Genomic DNA, 18,347 nt, shown 5'->3' on the forward strand with positions numbered 1-18,347 from the left:
GGCCTCTTGGCTGCATCTCTGATCAGTCTTCTCCTTGTATGAGCTGAAAGTTTAGAGGGACGGCCAGGTCTTCGTAGATTTGCAGTGGTCTGATACTCCTTCCATTTCAATATTATCGCTTGCACAGTGCTCCTTGGGATGTTTAAAGCTTGGGAAATCTTTTTGTATCCAAATCCGGCTTTAAACTTCTCCACAACAGTATCTCGGACCTGCCTGGTGTGTTCCTTGTTCTTCATGATGCTCTCTGCGCTTTAAATGGACCTCTGAGACTATCACAGTGCAGGTGCATTTATACCGAGACTTGATTACACACAGGTGGATTCTATTTATCATCATCAGTCATTTAGGTCAACATTGGATCATTCAGAGATCCTCACTGAACCACAGAGTTTGCTGCACTGAAAGTAAAGGGGCTGAATAATTTTGCATGCCCAATTTTTCCGTTTTTTATTTGTTAACAAAGTTTGAAATATCAAATAAATTTCGTTCCACTTCATGATTGTGTCCCACTTGTTGTGGATTCTTCACAAAAAATTACAGTTTTATATCTTTGTGTTTGAAGCCTGAAATGTGGCAAAAGGTCGAAAAGTTCAAGGGGGCCGAATACTTTTGCAAGGCACTGTATATGGTTTTATCATTTATATGATTTTTTTTTTTTTTTTTTTATCAATATTTAATACTGGGTGCACCAGTGACACTGTTTTTAAGTAAATCTGAATTAGCTAAACAGAGTACAGATGATCTTTTTCCTAATGAATCTCTGTGCAGTCCCTTTTGAAAACAGCAGAAACATTTCTTGAGCGGTGTGTTTATTTTGAGCACCGGCTATTTAGTTCTCAGCAAAACAGTTAGGGTTAGCCTGGTAAAGAAAAGATGCCTGGAGTGCTACTAGCTTGTAGCAAATAGTGAACATAAAATATTCATAGTTACATAGTTGGTAAGGTTGAATAAAGACAACAGTCCATCCAGTTCAACCTGTGGTCACAAATTTCATAATTACTTATCAAAAGTGTAATAAATGTTCCTGCATGGGCTTGTTCGAAAATACCCTTACCTTGGTCTGAGATACGCTATGTTGTCAAAAGTTTCAGGACGCCTGCCTTTACACGCACATGAAATTTAATGGCATCCCAGTTCTTAGTCCGTAGGGTTCAATATGGAGTTGGCCCACCCTTTGCAGCTAAAACAGCTTCAACTCTTCTGGGAAGGCTGTCCACAAGGTTTAGGAGTGTGTCTATGGGAATGTTTGACCATTCTTCTAGAAGCACTTATGTGAGGTCAGGCACTGATGTTGGATGAGAAGGGCCTTGCTTGCAGTCTCCGCTCTAATTTATCCCAAAGGTGTTCTATGAAGTTGAAGTCAGGACTCGGTGCAGGCCAGTCAAGTTCCTCCACTCACTCATCCATGTCTTTGCTTTGTGCACTGATGTGCAGTCATGTTGGAACAGGAAGGGGCCATCCCCAAAATGTTCCCTCAAAGTTGGAATTCCCTTCACTGGAACTAAGGGGCCAAGTCCAACCCCTGAAAAATAACCCCACACCATAATCCCCCCTCCACCAAATTATTTCGACCAGTGCAAAAAGCAAGGTCAAAAAAGACATGGATGAGCGAATTTGGGGTGGAGGAACTTGACTGACCTGTACAGAGTCCTGGCCTCAATCCGATAGAACACCATTGGGATGAATTAGAGTGGAGACTGCAAGCCAGGCCTACTCCTCCAACATCAGTGCCTGACCTCACAAATGTGCTTCTGGAAGAATGGTCAAACATTCCCATAGACACACTCCTAAACCTTGTGGACAGCCTTCCCAGAAGAGTTGAAGCTGTTATAGCTGCAAAGGGTGGGCCAACTCAATATTGAACCCTACGGACTAAAGCCTTGTACACACGCAACGATTGTTGGCCGACCGATCGGCCGACTTTTGTCCAGTGTTGTTTTGTTGGTTGGAATGTGCCTAGACTGCACACGAATTTTATCGGCCAACAAAAACCAACTTCAGAAGTGATGTCATGTGCTGGTTTACTTTCCGTGTGTTTTTTCTTCTCTGAGCATGCCCAGTCTTGCTCATCTGATTTTTGTCTGCCGAAATCTGTACTGACTGACGAACAATCGGCCAACAAAAATTTTATAGTCTGCACACCAAATTTTGTTCGGCCAAAAAGTCGCAGTCGGTTGTCGGAAGCATCATACTACCAAGCCGACAATCGGCCGATCGGACGTTGGCTGAAAATTCACGGCCAACAATCGTTGCGTGTGTACGAGGCTTAAGACTGGGATGTTCATGTGCGTGTAAAGGCAGGCGTCCCACTACTTTTTGGCAATACTGTATAGTGTATGTTTCTAGTCCTTAACAGAATGTTAATGTTCAAAATAAAAATTGCTTACAAAACACCTTTATTTTGGATCTCCCAGTTGCTATCCAATGTGCTTTATTTAAAATGCACAATTTTGGTAGGGCTGGTAAAAAAGGAATACAACTGTGTAACATAAAAAATACATAAGTTAAAATAAAATATAGAAACCCACCAGAAATTGGAAGGTATGTTTGATAAATGTCAGCCAATGACTGTATCCAGTAATATTGGTCTTGTTTAACTAGACTTGGACTGGAATTGAAGTAGCCACTTGGATAAACAGTGATCTTCAACATTACAAAATGAGTTAAAGGAGACCAACTACTACTAGATATACCATGAGCTGGATCAATGAGAACTCTCACAGATACGCCAATGATTGTGTTCTGTTCCTTTTTTGATCAGCTGACGTCACTGGCTAGTGTGGATATCATGGGTTCCCGGTACCCCATGGAGCTGACGCTGAGGAACGGGAAAGTAATCTTATTGGTAAGTTGATTTTTTTGTTTCTCTTGCATACCGAACGTTGGTGATTTATGAATTAAGCACAACCAGATGCCCTGTGCTCCTGACTATTTAACCTTCTCCAGTCATAGAGGCCAACAACTGGCAGCAATGGAAGACAGATGCATCCTAGAAGATGTTTACCATGTTCTGTGGTGCAAAAGACTTATAGATGTGAACTTATTGGTTCCAATCCACTCTCTGTGGCCCATCTTTTTGGAACATTAGTTAGGGGTCTGGAGTGCATGCTGGACACCATTTTTTGAGGGAACCTTACTGCCTATTTACAGCTGTTTGATGAAACTATTGAAGGGCACCTCTTACCGTAACCAATGTATACAGTATGACACCCAGGCAGCTGTGAACAAGATTTTGAGAATGCATTGCAGAAGCAACACTGGAGTACAAACCTCCATTATCCAATCATGGAAAGACTAATGTCCCTGGTGTCCAACCTGTGCCCTGAGGGCCACATGTGGCCCTTTGATGTTTGAAGTGCAATCCTTGGTCTCCACCAGTCAGCAGAGGGAGCACTGATTGGTAAAAGGGCTCTTAAAAGTAGTAAGTCTAATGGTTTCATTCAACATGTCCCTAGTCTCTGACTATCTCCTATAGCAGGGATCTTTAAACTACGGTCCTCCAGCTGTTGCAGGACTACAGATTCCATGATGCATTGTGAAACTCTGACATTCACTGTCATGACAAGCATGATGGGAGTTGTAGATCCTGAACAACTGGAGGGCCAAAGTTTGATGACCCCTGTCCTATAGCATAACTTCAGTCCCCAACCACTCCTGAAGAACAATCTCTGACTATTTAATTTAGGAATCCTTCAGTCTATGACAATATTCTGTAGCATTGCATGTAATAAATACTATTTGCTGCCCTTTGGAAACTTTAGGGGTCACAGTCAAGGCCCTCTGTACCTTGCAATTTGACAACTTGACAAGGATAGGTCCATGGAGGAACCCTTGAAAGTATCAATGTTAGTATGTTGGGGCACAAAAGAAAAATAGCAGGGCCTGGTTACGAAAGAGGGACAGTTGGGAACTTTGGAACCTTGGTGTCATTAGTAATAATGTAAAGTATAGTTAGACTCTACTGTATTGTTTTGTTCGTTGAAGCAGTGTGATCAAGCCATAGGCTGTACTATAGTTATCATTGGTGTTTTTATCCATTGTGCCTCCATTTTTAACTTTTTGCTTCCTGTTATGTTTCCAGGCTGCAGACAGTAACACAGAGCGTGGAAAGTGGATGAAAACATTACAGCAGAAAATGGCATCAATCAGGAAAAGGTATCTATGCAGTGGTGTATTTTGGTTTTGTGCTGCCCTAGGCAACACTAGAATTGGGCACCCCCCCTCCCCCACCTATGTAACTTTGCCCCACTCCTTTTTTAATGGATGTGGCTCCCTCCAAAATTGAAGGTCTACAAGTCCCAGCATGAACCCCTGAGATCTCACGAGAGGGGGTGGGTGAGGGAGAGAGGGGGGGGGGGTTGAGAGAGAGGGGGGGTGAAAGAGCAAGAAAGGGGGGATGAGAGAGAGAGACAGAGAGAGGGGGATGAGAGAGAGAGAGAGCGAAAGGGGGGATGAGAGAGAGTGAGAGGGGGATGAGAGAGAGAGAGGAGGGGTGAGAGAGTGAGAGAGAGGAGGGGTGAGAGAGTGAGAGAGAGGAGGGGTGAGAGAGTGAGAGAGAGGAGGGATGAGAGAGAGAGGAGGGGTGAGAGAGAGAGAGCGAGAGGGGGATGAGAGAGAGAGAGCGAGAGGGGGGATGAGAGAGCGAGAGGGGGGATGAGAGAGCGAGAGAGAGAGAGGGGTGAGAGAGAGAGGGAGGTAGAGAGAGAGAAGAGGGGTGAGAGAGAGAGGGGGTGAGAGAAGAGGGGTGAGAGACGAGGGGTGAGAGAGAGAGAGAGAGGGGGGGATGAGAGTGAGAGAGAGGGGGGAATGAGAGAGGTGGCTCTAGCAACCATCGGCCAATAGAGACTCAGGTGGAGGGGGGGCACTTTCTTTGCTGCCCCCCTGCAAAGTGCCGCCCTAGGCCTGGGCCTTGTTGGCCTAGGCCAAAATACAGCACTGTATCTATGACTTCAATGTCTTTGATGTCCACGTGTTTCCTTCCACCTAAATTACACCAGTACTTCATATACTTTAACGGTAAAGCACATGGTATCCTAAACAATTGCTATTTTTCCCTTAAAATATTGATTTCAGCTTTTTTTTATTCTTCTTTTCTATTTTTAGTGCTGCTGATTTCCTGAAACCTCTTTCAGTCACTTCCTGTCTACATGCATTTGCTGCAGCACTAACTGCACAGAATTGCTCTGAAGCGGCTTCCTGATAGTGCCAAGAGTGGACCACGCCTGTGCAATGCATATCGGCTTGGCCACTTTGACTCTCAACTAGGAGTACATGTCACAGGTGGCAATACAGGAGCACAACAGGGAGACAGTTGTCACCCTATAACAGGAAGTGCCTAAAGACATTCATGACAGGATCACCAGGTATTATGTTAATAAAACCTGCAGATTTTAAAAAATTGGAAACAACTTTCTAAATTACTTTTACACTGGCTGAAATTAAAAACGTGTACGATTCTCATATAAGCCAATCAGTTTCCTATTTTCCTTCTTCTGTACTGGAATGGAAACTGTGATGGACCATCCAGCACTCAGCTTGGGTGCTTCCGTCAGTATACAGCTTCCTCTAGACCGGTGGTTCTCAACTCCGAGCCTCCGGACCCACTAACAGGCCAGGATTGCAAGATAACTGAAATACAAATGATATATTTTGCTGCTCAGTGATTGCAGTATTGTAGTCTGCATCTCCCCAAGGTGATACATAAAATCTGGCCTGTTCGTGGGTCCCGAGGACCGGAGTTGAGAACCACTGATCTATTCTAGAACTCTGAACCAGGTATTATAGCCGAGCACCCAAAAACTAGACGGCATTAGCTTAGATGCAACCTGGAACTCTCTTTTTTTTTTTTTGTAAACTCACATAGAATTTATACCACACAAAATCAGATAAGAGCTTGATCATGTTATCCTAAGCAATCAGCACATCTAAGGAACAGCCAACATAAACATTATGCTAATACACATCTAGCAACTAGATCTAATTAACATGAACTAATTGACAACTAGTCACCTAGACAAGCCTCGGTAACTCAGGTCATTGTCCACCTAGAGAGTTCGGAACCAGTATTTACCACTTTAGGACCGGAGGATTTTCCTGCTTAACGTCCAGGCCACTTTTTTCAACTTGGCACTGCGTGACTTTACCTGACAATTGCGCGGTCATGCAACGCCGTACCCAAACGAAATTTACATCCTTTTTTCCCACAAACAGAGCTTTCTTTTGGTGGTATTTGATCACCTCTGTGCTTTTAATTTTTTGCAATATTAATAAAAAAATAGCGAAAATTTTGCGAAAAAATTTACATTTTCTACTTTGACAGTTAAAAAATATCCAATATATTCAATTTTTGTCATATATTTAGGCCAAGATGTATTTAGCTACATGTCTTTGACAAAAAAATTCTCAATGAGCGTATTTTTAACCACCTTAAGACCGGAAGATTTTACCCCATTCCTGACCAGGCCATATTTTGCGATTCGGCACTGCGTTACTTTAGCGGACAATTTATGTCCTTTTTTTTCCCCACAAATAGAGCTTTATTTTGGTGGTATTTGATCACCTGTGCAATTTTTAATTTTTGAAAAAAAGAGCAACAATTTTGAAAAAAAAAATTTTTTTTTTAACATTTTAGGCTAATTTGTTTTCTGCTACAGATTTTTGGTAAAAAAAATCACTATAAGCGTATTTTGATTGGTTTGCGCAAAGTTATTGCATTTACTAACAACTATTGTTTATTTATTTTTGACTAGTAATGGCGGCGATCTGCGTTTTTTTGCGGGATTGCGACATTGCAGCGGACAGATCAGACCCCTAACTGACATTTTTGACACTTTTGGGGGGGAACCAGTGACATTACTACAGTAACCAGTGCTATAAATATGCACTGTTACTGTAATAATGTCACTGGCAGGGAAGGGGTTAACACTGTTGGTGATCAAGGGGTTAAATGTGTGCCTCATGCTTACTGACATGTGTGGGGGGAGGGGATTGTGTGACACAGACACAGATCGCAGGTTCAGCTATGCTGAATCTTGTTATCTGTCCCTGCCTGTCACAGAGGAGATCCGCCTGCTTTGTTTACACAAGCGGGCGGATTTCCTCACTCTTTCCCCGACGATCGGGGAAGAGCGGCGGTGATCACCGCCTCTCCTCCCCTGGCCCGACTTCTGCTGTGCCTGAATACAGCGCGCCGCCGAGAGAGGGAGGAGTCCAGCGACGTAGGTCTACATCGCTGGACCCAGCCGAGCCGCTCTGCTGCAGTAGCAGCAATGTGAGTGGTCGGCAAGTGGTTAAGAAGACCCAGGGCTGTCCAAATCTCATTACCCAGCTTTCTTTTCACATACTGTACATCTTCTGACTGAGTTTCAAGTTGGCAGAAAACATCATGGCTTCCTTGACTGTTAAATGTAATAATGTCCTCTTGCATTATGTAACAGGACATCTTCCTAAATGCTTGTAGCTCCCTCAAATGCCAGGACCCATAGTCAGTAGGCAAGCGGCTACCCTGCAGCCCCCAACCAAAAGCCCCTGTCCTGGTTGGGTCTGTCCCTAAAACACAAAAGGTAGAATCTGGCTGTATGGGTGGGCCTTGCTGGGTTAATGTCAATAACTCTATTAATGCTTTTGCCAGGCGGACATCAGACACCCCTGTGGTGTGGGAGAAAGTGGTGGATGTCAATCGTGGGATCTGTGATTGGATGAGGAAGGTGAGGACAACTGAACTGTTACCCAATCTCTGTGAGGGATACTTTTTTCTTTAAATGTGAAAAAACTTTCCACGCTATCCCTGTGTATCAACCGCCTTTTACTCAACTCTATATACTATAGGAAGTAGCTAGCACCACTATGCATCCAACTACCTGTACAAAATGCATTAAAAATATATAGCCGCAAAAAAGTGCATTCAAATTATAGTGCATAAATAAATATCTGAAAACAGTCTAAAAAAATAATCTATGTATAATAAATTTACGTGAGTCCATCTTTTCTTTCAAATATATATATATATATATATACAGTCCATCAATAAATGATTCATGTCCGTGAATGGGACTGCACTTTTTTCATGGACATTGAATAATTTATTGATGGACTGTATATATATATTTATAAGAAATGATAGACTTACGTAAATGTATTATATACAGATAATTTTTACACTGTTTTTGGATATTTATTTATGCACTATAATTTGAATGCACTTTATTGAAGGAGAGCACTGCATATTTTTGTAACTATATACTTTTTTCTTTATATTTAGTCCATGTATTTTGGTCTGTAAGTTTCCATTTGAACCTGCAAATTTATTATGAGTAGTATAGATGTTAAAAATGTTGCATGCCTGCTATCAGCAAAGCAGTGTTAAGATCGACATAACACTCTAAGTATTCAAATATTTCACAGTGCTAAATTCCCTCTGTTACCATACAGAATCACCAGCTAAAGGCTGCAGTCTTCCCCGGATACACTGTCAAAAGCCTGCTGAATTTTATTACTGTGGACTAAATAAGCACCTAGTAAAACAATGGAGCCTAAAGTAGAACTGTGGCCAGGCTATGTACATTCAAATATTTATATATTTTGTATATTTTAAGCAGCAACTAAGCTTTAAAACAAGCCACCACTGATCTCTGTAGCTGCAGGTACTATGAAGAAATTCATCTTCAAATTTTCAGTCAGAGGCACTGAAATTGCAGCTCCTCTTTCCTTTGCTTTTGCTGGCTGCGGGGACCCAACAGCCTATCATTCTTTTACTGTAAACAAACAACAGGTGCTGTAAGTTGCCTGGGTCTCTGTTGTGAACTTTGCAGATGAATGGCCCCACAATGAGTGCAACTGCATAGGTCAGGGATGGCTCGTTTTAAAGTCCCATTTTCTGACTATGTTTCACATTGTACCCATATTTAGGGATAATACTGGAAACATGGTCACAGTCCGTACCCCCTCACCCCCAAACCACCTTACTAAATGTGGGGTTCTTCTCCCTGCAGGCCCCAGTCATCTTTTGATTTGGCACAGAGATCTGTGAATGGAGAGATCACAAGTACCATCTACCACTGCGGCAGAGGGACTCGTAGATCTCACTGCAGTGTTAGTCTACTGATAAATTCCTCCAGCCCCGTAACTGAAGGTCCTTACCTTGGGAAGGATCTATAACTGAAATAATAGTCTGCAGGAACCTGTGCATTACACTCAGGATCCAATGATTGTGGTTGAAATTCTTTGCAGGCTCCATTATCATGGGTAGATTTCTTTTTTTTTCCAAAAGGAGGAATATTGTTAGAAATATGTATATATGTAAAAAAGAACAAACAAAAAAACAGTCCACATAATGGGTAGAGGTTCACTTTAAGCACAGTCAGCAGTCTGCAATGTCTTATAGATTTTATTTTATCTTCACAGTAACTTTATTTCATTTGTTTCCAAACCTCCCTACAGTCTGACCCTGCTGGCGAAACCGGGGGACTGGACTGCAGCGAAGGTAAAACGAATGATCCGTCGGTGGCTTTACATGCTTCAGCGCTATTTCTATTTCCGGAGATTTATGGCGTAGACGCCGCACACGCTGGTAGCAAAATGGTTTTGTGTCACGGTGGGCAGTAATCTGTGACAAAAAACTGAGAGAGGTTCAAAGCCAAGAGCTCAAAATTCCTTTCTACTAGCAGGACACTTCTCAAGCCGTTTCTGAAGCTGACATTAAAGGGAAAACTGCAGTTTTAGGCTTAGTTCTCATAATCCCTTCTCTTCCTACAGTCTGTTTATAGTATGGACCTTTGTAAAGCCCTTTCTACCTTCTCTATAGCCGGGTTTGGTAAGGAAGGGTCAATATAGGCAAACAGGTAGATCCAGAGGGGCTGGAAATATTAGCCATCTTCAAATGAGCGGCCAAGGCTCCAGAGACAGCTGTGATCCCACTTCTAGTGGTAGAAATGGCAGACAATACATTAATCCTATCCGAAACTCCAAACACTTGAGAAACCTATTTTTACCTCCTAGAACAAGGGTCTCCAAACTTTCTAAACAAAGGGGGCCAGTATACTGTCGTTCAGACTTTAAGGGAACCAGACTGTGGTCAGTGGAATTATAAAATGCCCCAGTGGGAGTAAATAATGACACATCATTGGTGTCAGTGAAAGGAATAGTGCTCCATTGTTGGTATTAGTGGGAGGTATAGTCCTCCTTCATTGGTATCAGTGGAAGGAATAGTGCCCCATCATTGGTGTCAGTGGGGGAATAGTGCCACATCATTGGTATCAGTGGGAGGAATAGTGCCCCATCATTGGTGTCAGTGGGGGAATAGTGCCACATCATTGGTATCAGTGGGAGGAATAGTGCCCCATCATTGTATCAGTGGGAGGAATAGTGCCCCATCATTGGTATCAGTGGGAGGAATAGTGCTCCTTCAATGGTATCTGTGGGAGGAATAGTGCCCCATCACTGGTATCAGTGGGAAGAATAGTGCCCCATCATTGGTATCAGTGGGAAGAATAGTGCTCCATTGATGGTATTAGTGCGGGGAACAGTGTCCCATTATTAGAATCAGTGGGAGGAATAGTGCCCCATCATTGGTATTAGTGGGAGGAATAGTGCCCCATCATCGGTGTCAGTGGGAGGAATAGTGCCCCATCATTGGTATTAGTGGGGGGAATAGTGCCCCATCATTGGTATTAGTGGGGGGAATAGTGCCCCATCATTGGTATCAGTGGGAAGAATAGTGCCCCATCGATGGTATTAGTGGGGGGAACAGTGCCCCATTATTAGTATTAGTGGGAGGAATAGTGCCCCATCATTGGTATTAGTGGGGGGAACAGTGCCCCATTATTAGTATCAGTGGGAGGAATAGTGCTTCATCATGGATTTGAGTGCATAGAACAGTGTTCCAAGGGTGTGGGTAAAGGCAAGCAAAGCCCCCCCGGGTCACAGTTTGGAGACCACTTAATTTGGTTGCTTGTATGATCAGTTGAGCGGCATTAAACAAGTTTTAGTAGTTGTAGTACAGTTCTCCTGAAAAACAAACAATAGCTAGTAGGTTAACTGGAGTCTGTCAAAAACTGGCCCTACAGTGTATGTGTATGTTTGTATGACATTGGCTGGAACTAGACATATGCACGACGAAAACATTTGTTTGATCGTTAAGTTAATAATATTGTTTTGTCATATTCATTAAGTTAGAGTGATTCATTTACGTAATATGTTTTGTATATTTGGAATTCATTTTGATTCAGTTAGTATAATCGTTATTCGTTATTTTCAAATCAATTCAGAATTTCAGAAGAAGGTTATATTTGTCATATTCTATGCTATTCTAATCTATTCTATTATATTCTTATCTTATTTCAGTTTGATGCCTTATTGTATTTATTACAATATGTTTGCATTTCAAATTCAAATAAATTTCCAAATTTTCCGAATTCAGATTTGTTATTTCGTTTTGTTATCATTTTTTGGGGGATTTGTTGAAATTCGTTACTAATGGAATTCGCATACATCCGAATCTCCAAAAATTAAAAAAAATTTGTCCAACAAATGTATTAAAACTAAATACACATGTCTAGTGGGGTCACTCAATATTAGGCTAGTTCATGATGGGGGCTGATGTGAACAGTGCTATGTAACTCTTAAACCTTGTGTAATAATGCTGTATTAATACAAAAAATTATCAAGTGCTAAATCAGATTCTAATTTCTATGAGGTTAATTAGACAGAAAGGGTACTGAGGAACCTTTTACCAAAGTTAACAGATAGAGAAAATGGTGTTCTGAGAATGTAAATGTCACGGGTCTGTGGTAGTGAGCCCTTATAGATCCCCAGCTAAGGATTCCCCGGGGCGCGGAGTCTAAGCCCCAGCCTGCTTCTTCACCCTTGCCCCTGTTGGTGGGGATGGACTTGCAGCAGACTGGAACCAGGTCGCGGCCCCCAGGTAGGCCCAGCTGAGAATGTGGAGACCGCTGGCGTGTGCAGGGTAAACAGGAGACTATAAGGAGATCCAAGAGACAAGCCGAGGTCAGGACAGGCAGCAGACAAACGTAGACGGAGAAACAAAGCCGGGTCGGTACATAGGAGATCAGATACAATAGCCAAGGGATACACGGATGGGAGCTCAGAGAACAGGGTTGTTGCTCAAGCAAGGAACAGTGCACTGAGCCTGTGTATATATAGGGAAGCAAACAGGGAGGTGACCCAGGAAGTAATTGACAGAAACAGGATATAACCCACAGTGGAGCAGGCGACGCCCATAGAAGCCCAAACACCACATGTGAAGGGAGCCAAGACAGAAGCATTGCTGCAAGGAGGTAAGAATATACAGGCTAACTTGTGACAGTACCCCCCTTCTTACGGGGCCTCCCCACTCGTTTGGGCCCAGCCTTGAGAGGAAACTTCTGATGAAAAAGTTTCACTAAACGAGGTGCAGAAACATCAGTGGAAGGAATCCAACATCTCTCCTCAGGACCATATCCTTTCCAGTCCACTAGATACAAGAGCCTCCCCCTGGAGAATTTGGAATCCGAGATTTGCTTGATTTCGTACTGATCCGAAGTACTGGCTATTGGAGAAGGACGACGAATAGGACGAGAAAACCTATTGATGATGTATGGTCTCAGGAGAGAAACATGGAAAACATTGGGGATTTTTAGATGTGACGGGAGACGGAGCTTAAAAGCGACAGGGTTAACCTGGCAGAGGACTGTAAAGGGACCAATGAAACGGGGAGCAAAGTTCATAGAGGGTACCCTGAGACGGATATTCTTGGTAGAGAGCCAAACCTTATCACCAGGGAGAATTTTGGGGCTCGCACGGCGATGACGATCTGCAGCTACCTTGTACCTGGAAGCCGCCAGATGTAAATTCTTGGAAACATCTGCCCAGATAGAATTGAGAGACCGTTGCACCTCTGCGGCTGCCGGCACTTCAGCAGAGATCGGAACAGGAAATGGTACTGAAGGATGGCGGCCAAATACCGTGAAGAAGGGAGACTCACCAGTGCTGGCATTAGCATGGTTATTGAGGGCAAATTCTGCCCAGGGTAAAAGGTCTACCCAATCATCATGATGGGCAGAAATGAAGGCACGAAGATACCGTTCCACATTCTGGTTAACCCTTTCCGTTTGACCATTTGACTGCGGATGAAAAGCTGAGGAGAAATCCAACTTGATTCCAAATGACGTGGCCAGGGCTCTCCAGAAGCGGGCCATAAACTGAACTCCTCTATCTGAGACAATGTGTGAGGGCATACCATGGAGACGAAAGATTTCCCTAATGAAGATGGAAGCCAAAGTGACAGCAGAGGGTAGGCCTGGAAGTGGAGTTAAGTGACACATTTTAGAAAACCTGTCCACCACCACCCAGATAACGGTGGAGCCCGCTGATGGGGGTAGTTCAGATATAAAGTCCATAGAAATGCAGCGCCACGGTACATCTGGAACAGGTAGAGGTAACAGGAGACCTGCTGGAGCTGAAGTAGAAGACTTAGACTGCACGCAAATGGAGCAAGCCTGGACATATACCTCAACATCCTTCCGGAGTGAGGGCCACCAGTAGTAACGCAGCAGGAAGGCACAGGTGCGTTGCACACCAGGATGTCCAGAGAGTTTGGAATCATGTGCCCATTTGAGAAGCTTGGGGCGAAGGGAGGGCCTCACAAAAGTCTTTCCGGGAGGGATACGTGGAAACTGAAGGTGAGTGGAGGCCAGGAAACAATTGGCAGGAATAATATGTTCAGGTTCAATATGACACTCTGAGTCAGCAACGTCAAATGATCTGGACAAGGCATCCGCACGAGCATTCTTGGAGCCAGGCCGGAAGGTGATGTCAAAATTAAACCTGGCAAAAAAGAGAGCCCATCGTGCTTGCCTGGGATTTAAACGTCGGGCGGACTGCAGATACTGGAGGTTCTTATGATCGGTATAGATCAGAATACGATGAGGAGACCCCTCCAGTAGATGTCGCCATTCTTGCAGTGCCAGCTTGATAGCCAGAAGCTCCCGATCCCCGATGGTGTAGTTTTTCTCTGCATCAGAAAACTTCTTCGAGAAAAAGGCACAGGGGCGGAGCTTACTGTCATGTCTTTGGAGAAGGACGGCCCCCACTCCCAAGGACGAGGCATCTACTTCCAAGAAGAAAGGCTGAAGAATGTCAGGACGCTTGAGAATAGATGCCGATAGGAAGGCCGATTTGAGCTTGTGGAAAGCCTTGACAGCTTCAGGAGGCCAGGTTCTGGCATTGGCACCCTTCCGGGTCAAGGAGGTAATGGGTGCCACCAGAGAGGAGTAATCAGGGATGAACTGGCGATAGAAATTGGTGAATCCCAAGAACCGTTGCGTAGCTTTTAGACCAGAAGGCTGAGGCCAGTTGGAGATGGCCTGAAGTTTGGCAGGATCCATAAGCAGTCCTTTATCTGTGACTATGTAGCCTAGGAAAGGAACTTGGGTTTGCTCGAAGAGACACTTCTCCAACTTCACATATAAGCGGTGGTCCCGAAGACGTTGAAGAACCGTACAAACATGCTGGCGATGAGTATTCAAATCTGGAGAAAAGATGAGTATGTCATCCAGATACACGATGACACAAACATATAGGAGATCAGAAAAAATTTCATTAACAAAGTTCTGGAAGACAGCTGGGGCGTTACACAAGCCAAAAGGCATTACGAGATATTCATAGTGCCCATCTCTGGTGTTGAAAGCGGTTTTCCATTCATCCCCGTCTCGAATCCTAATCAAATTGTATGCTCCACGGAGGTCCAACTTGGTGAAAATATGAGCATCTCGTAGCCTGTCAAAAAGTTCGGAAATCAAGGGTAACGGGTACCGATTTTTAATGGTGATGGCGTTGAGACCTCTATAATCAATGCAGGGCCGGAGTGTACCATCCTTTTTCTCCACAAAGAAGAACCCAGCCCCAGCAGGAGAATTGGATTTACGTATAAATCCTTTCTGCAGATTTTCCTGGATGTACTTGGACATGGCTTGGGTCTCCGGGATGGAGAGAGGGTAGACTCTACCTCGGGGTGGTGAAACCTCGGGTTGGAGGTCAATCGCACAGTCGTAGGGACGATGAGGAGGCAAACTGTCAGCAGCTTTCTTGCAAAAGACATCTCGGAAGGCCAGATACTGCTGAGGAAGGATTGGAGAGGTAGAGACCTCAGCCACAGGTACACGGAGAGGTGGAGACACCTTAGGGAGACAGGTCTGATGGCATTGCGACCCCCAAGATAATACTTGGCCAGAGTTCCAATCCAAATAAGGTAAGTGTTTCTTCAACCATGGAAGTCCAAGAATGATGGGACTAGAAGACTTGGGAAGTATCAGGAAGGAGACTTCCTCCCGATGAAGAACACCGACATGCATGGTGATGGAGGCTGTTCTGAAGCGTAGAGGTCCAAAGGCCAAGGTAGAGCCATCCACTGCCGAAACAGCTAGAGGCATAGCCAGGGGAACTAGAGGAATGCCAAGTTCAGTGGCCAAAGACTGCTCAATGAAATTCCCGGCTGCTCCAGAGTCTACATATGCAGAGACTTGATAAGAATTTAGGGCCCAATGAATAGAGACGGGAATAACAAATCGAGGGTAGGTGGCTGAGTTCAGATTCTGGTCTAGATCGCTTCCCTCTGAGCGACCTAGACCCGAGAGTTTCCCGGACGGACGGGGCAGGATTTTATCATATGACCACCAGCTCCGCAGTAAAGACACAGGCCGAGTCTCAGGCGACGGGACCTTTCTTCTGGAGCGAGGCGTGTCTGGCCTAATTGCATGGGTTCTTCAGAAGCCAATACTGCGGGAGAGATGGGTTGTTCCAGAATGTTCTGGACAACAGGAGCAAGGTGACCCAGTGGGGGGTGACGTGACACAGTCCTTTCCAGATCTCGCTCCTGGAAGCGGACATCAATTTGGATGCTAAGGGAAATCAAGCCATCCAAGGTGGTGGGTACAGTTCTGCCAGCTAGTTCGTCCTTAATACGATCTGCAAGACCTTGCCAAAATGTTGCAGTAAGAGCCTCGTTGTTCCATGCCAGTTCCGAAGCCAGGGTGCGAAACTGAACTGCATATTGACCAACAGTCATGTTTCCTTGACGAAGACGAAGAAGGGCTCCGGAAGCAGATGAGGCCCTGCCAGGCACATCAAAGGTATTACGGAAAGCTTGTAGGAAGGCAGAGAGACTGGAAACGGTAGGATCTTAACGTTCCCACAGCGGCGAGGCCCAAGCCAACGCTGGTCCCGACAGGAGTGAAATCATGTACGCCACCTTGGAACGATCAGTAGGAAAGTAATGGCCTGCTAGCTCGAAGTGGATTGAGCACTGATTAATGAATCCCCGACAAGCTTTGGGGTCCCCAGAGAAGCGAGATGGCGGAGGCAGCTGGAGTTTTGCAGGACTGACCTCTGCTGGAGGGACTGCGGAAGCGGAAGCAACAGGGGCGGACACAGGAGCTGGAACGGAGGAAGCGGGAGTAGGAACAATCTGCAGCTGATCCAAACGGGAAGAAAGAGCCTGCAGACACTGCATAATCTGTTCTTGATAAGCCTGCTGAACATTAACTCTCTGTTCCAAACTCTGCAGTTGATCCTGAAGTGGCTGCGGTGTCTCCGACGAGCTCATGGCTTGAGCAAACTGTCACGGGTCTGTGGTAGTGAGCCCTTATAGATCCCCAGCTAAGGATTCCCCGGGGCGCGGAGTCTAAGCCCCAGCCTGCTTCTTCACCCTTGCCCCTGATGGTGGGGATGGACTTGCAGCAGACTGGAACCAGGTCGCGGCCCCCAGGTAGGCCCAGCTGAGAATGTGGAGACCGCTGGCGTGTGCAGGGTAAACAGGAGACTATAAGGAGATCCAAGAGACAAGCCGAGGTCAGGACAGGCAGCAGACAAACGTAGACGGAGAAACAAAGCCGGGTCGGTACATAGGAGATCAGATACAATAGCCAAGGGATACACGGATGGGAGCTCAGAGAACAGGGTTGTTGCTCAAGCAAGGAACAGTGCACTGAGCCTGTGTATATATAGGGAAGCAAACAGGGAGGTGACCCAGGAAGTAATTGACAGAAACAGGATATAACCCACAGTGGAGCAGGCGACGCCCATAGAAGCCCAAACACCACATGTGAAGGGAGCCAAGACAGAAGCATTGCTGCAAGGAGGTAAGAATATACAGGCTAACTTGTGACAGTAAAGTTAACAGATCAAGGCTGTAGTGTTTCTAGAAAACTAAGATAACAGGTAAAAGAGATGGTGTTCCCAAAACCCCAAGTTTACAGATAAAGGAGATGGTATTCCCAGAATGCCAGGTGAACATATTGTGGAGAATATGTTCCCAAAATGCCAAGTTAACAGATTGGGGTTCTCAGAACCCCAAAATAACAGACAAATGAAATTGTATTCTCTATATCGAAAATATTAATAGAAGAGATGTTGTGCCCAGAAACACCAAGTTAACAGATATTGGGGACTGGGTTCCCAGAACCTCAAGATAACAGATAGAGGAGATGGTTTTCCCAAGATGTCAAGTTATAGGCAACTACTGAATTTTAGACATAGAAGGCCCAGCGTGCTACAGCAATATAAAAGAGAAGCCCGGGCTGGTAGACTGCTACCCCATATGCATTACAAAACCACATTTTTAGATTTAGTGGAAGTGAACTGGTAACCTGAGTTCTCAGTTCCCCCCCACCTTATGTATCTCACTTTCAGTGCTACAGTGCTTTCTGTTAATCTAGGAAGCTATTTGATTATTTAACCCCCAGCATAACCAGAATATCAGGATGGACGTACCCTTTAATCTCCACAATAAGATAACTATGTTAGTCTCAGTTACCTGCAAATGATGGTTCCTCTTTGGTTCTAGGTGCAGATGAGCTTGGGGACCTGGACTCTTTTATTGACCACACCTTCAGCGGAATCACATTTAACAGGGAATCTCAGATAAAGAAGGTGGAATCACAAAGAAGTCAGGACAAAGGTAAGTGTGAAGACAGCTGGTATCAACTGTAATGTATTTCCAAAAATAAAAATGGTTTGAAAATGCATGCTTGTATACTAGGTATGGATGGGGAGCAAACATATCACTTTTCTACATATACAGTACATACAGTGCCTTGCGAAAGTATTGGGCCCCCTTGAACTTTGCGACCTTTTGCCACATTTCAGGCTTCAAACATAAAGATATAAAACTGTAATTTTTTCTGAAGAATTAACAACAAGTGGGACACAATCATGAAGTGGAATGAAATTTATTGGATATTTCAAACTTTTTTAACAAATAAAAAACTGAAAAATTGGGCGTGCAAAGTTATTCAGCCCTTTTAAGTTAATACATCGTAGTGCCACCTTTTGCTGCGATTACAGCTGTAAGTCGC

General features: G+C 44.4%; 1 protein-coding gene across 1 annotated transcript in view; it reads left to right on the forward strand.

The window, feature by feature from the left end:
• LOC309558890 (uncharacterized protein) overlaps positions 1 to 18,347 on the forward strand; it is a 72,425-nt gene that overhangs the window by 14,110 nt on the left and 39,968 nt on the right. The window contains exons 4-8 of the mRNA XM_082261985.1: positions 2,762 to 2,845; positions 4,082 to 4,155; positions 7,631 to 7,706; positions 9,439 to 9,481; positions 17,837 to 17,950. Coding sequence (XP_082118111.1) covers positions 2,762 to 2,845; positions 4,082 to 4,155; positions 7,631 to 7,706; positions 9,439 to 9,481; positions 17,837 to 17,950 — 391 coding nt within the window. The remainder of the gene's footprint in view (positions 1 to 2,761; positions 2,846 to 4,081; positions 4,156 to 7,630; positions 7,707 to 9,438; positions 9,482 to 17,836; positions 17,951 to 18,347) is intronic.

Source organism: Pelophylax lessonae (assembly GCF_965119305.1).
Source record: "Pelophylax lessonae genome assembly, chromosome: 6".
Classification (NCBI taxonomy): Eukaryota; Metazoa; Chordata; class Amphibia; order Anura; family Ranidae; genus Pelophylax; species Pelophylax lessonae.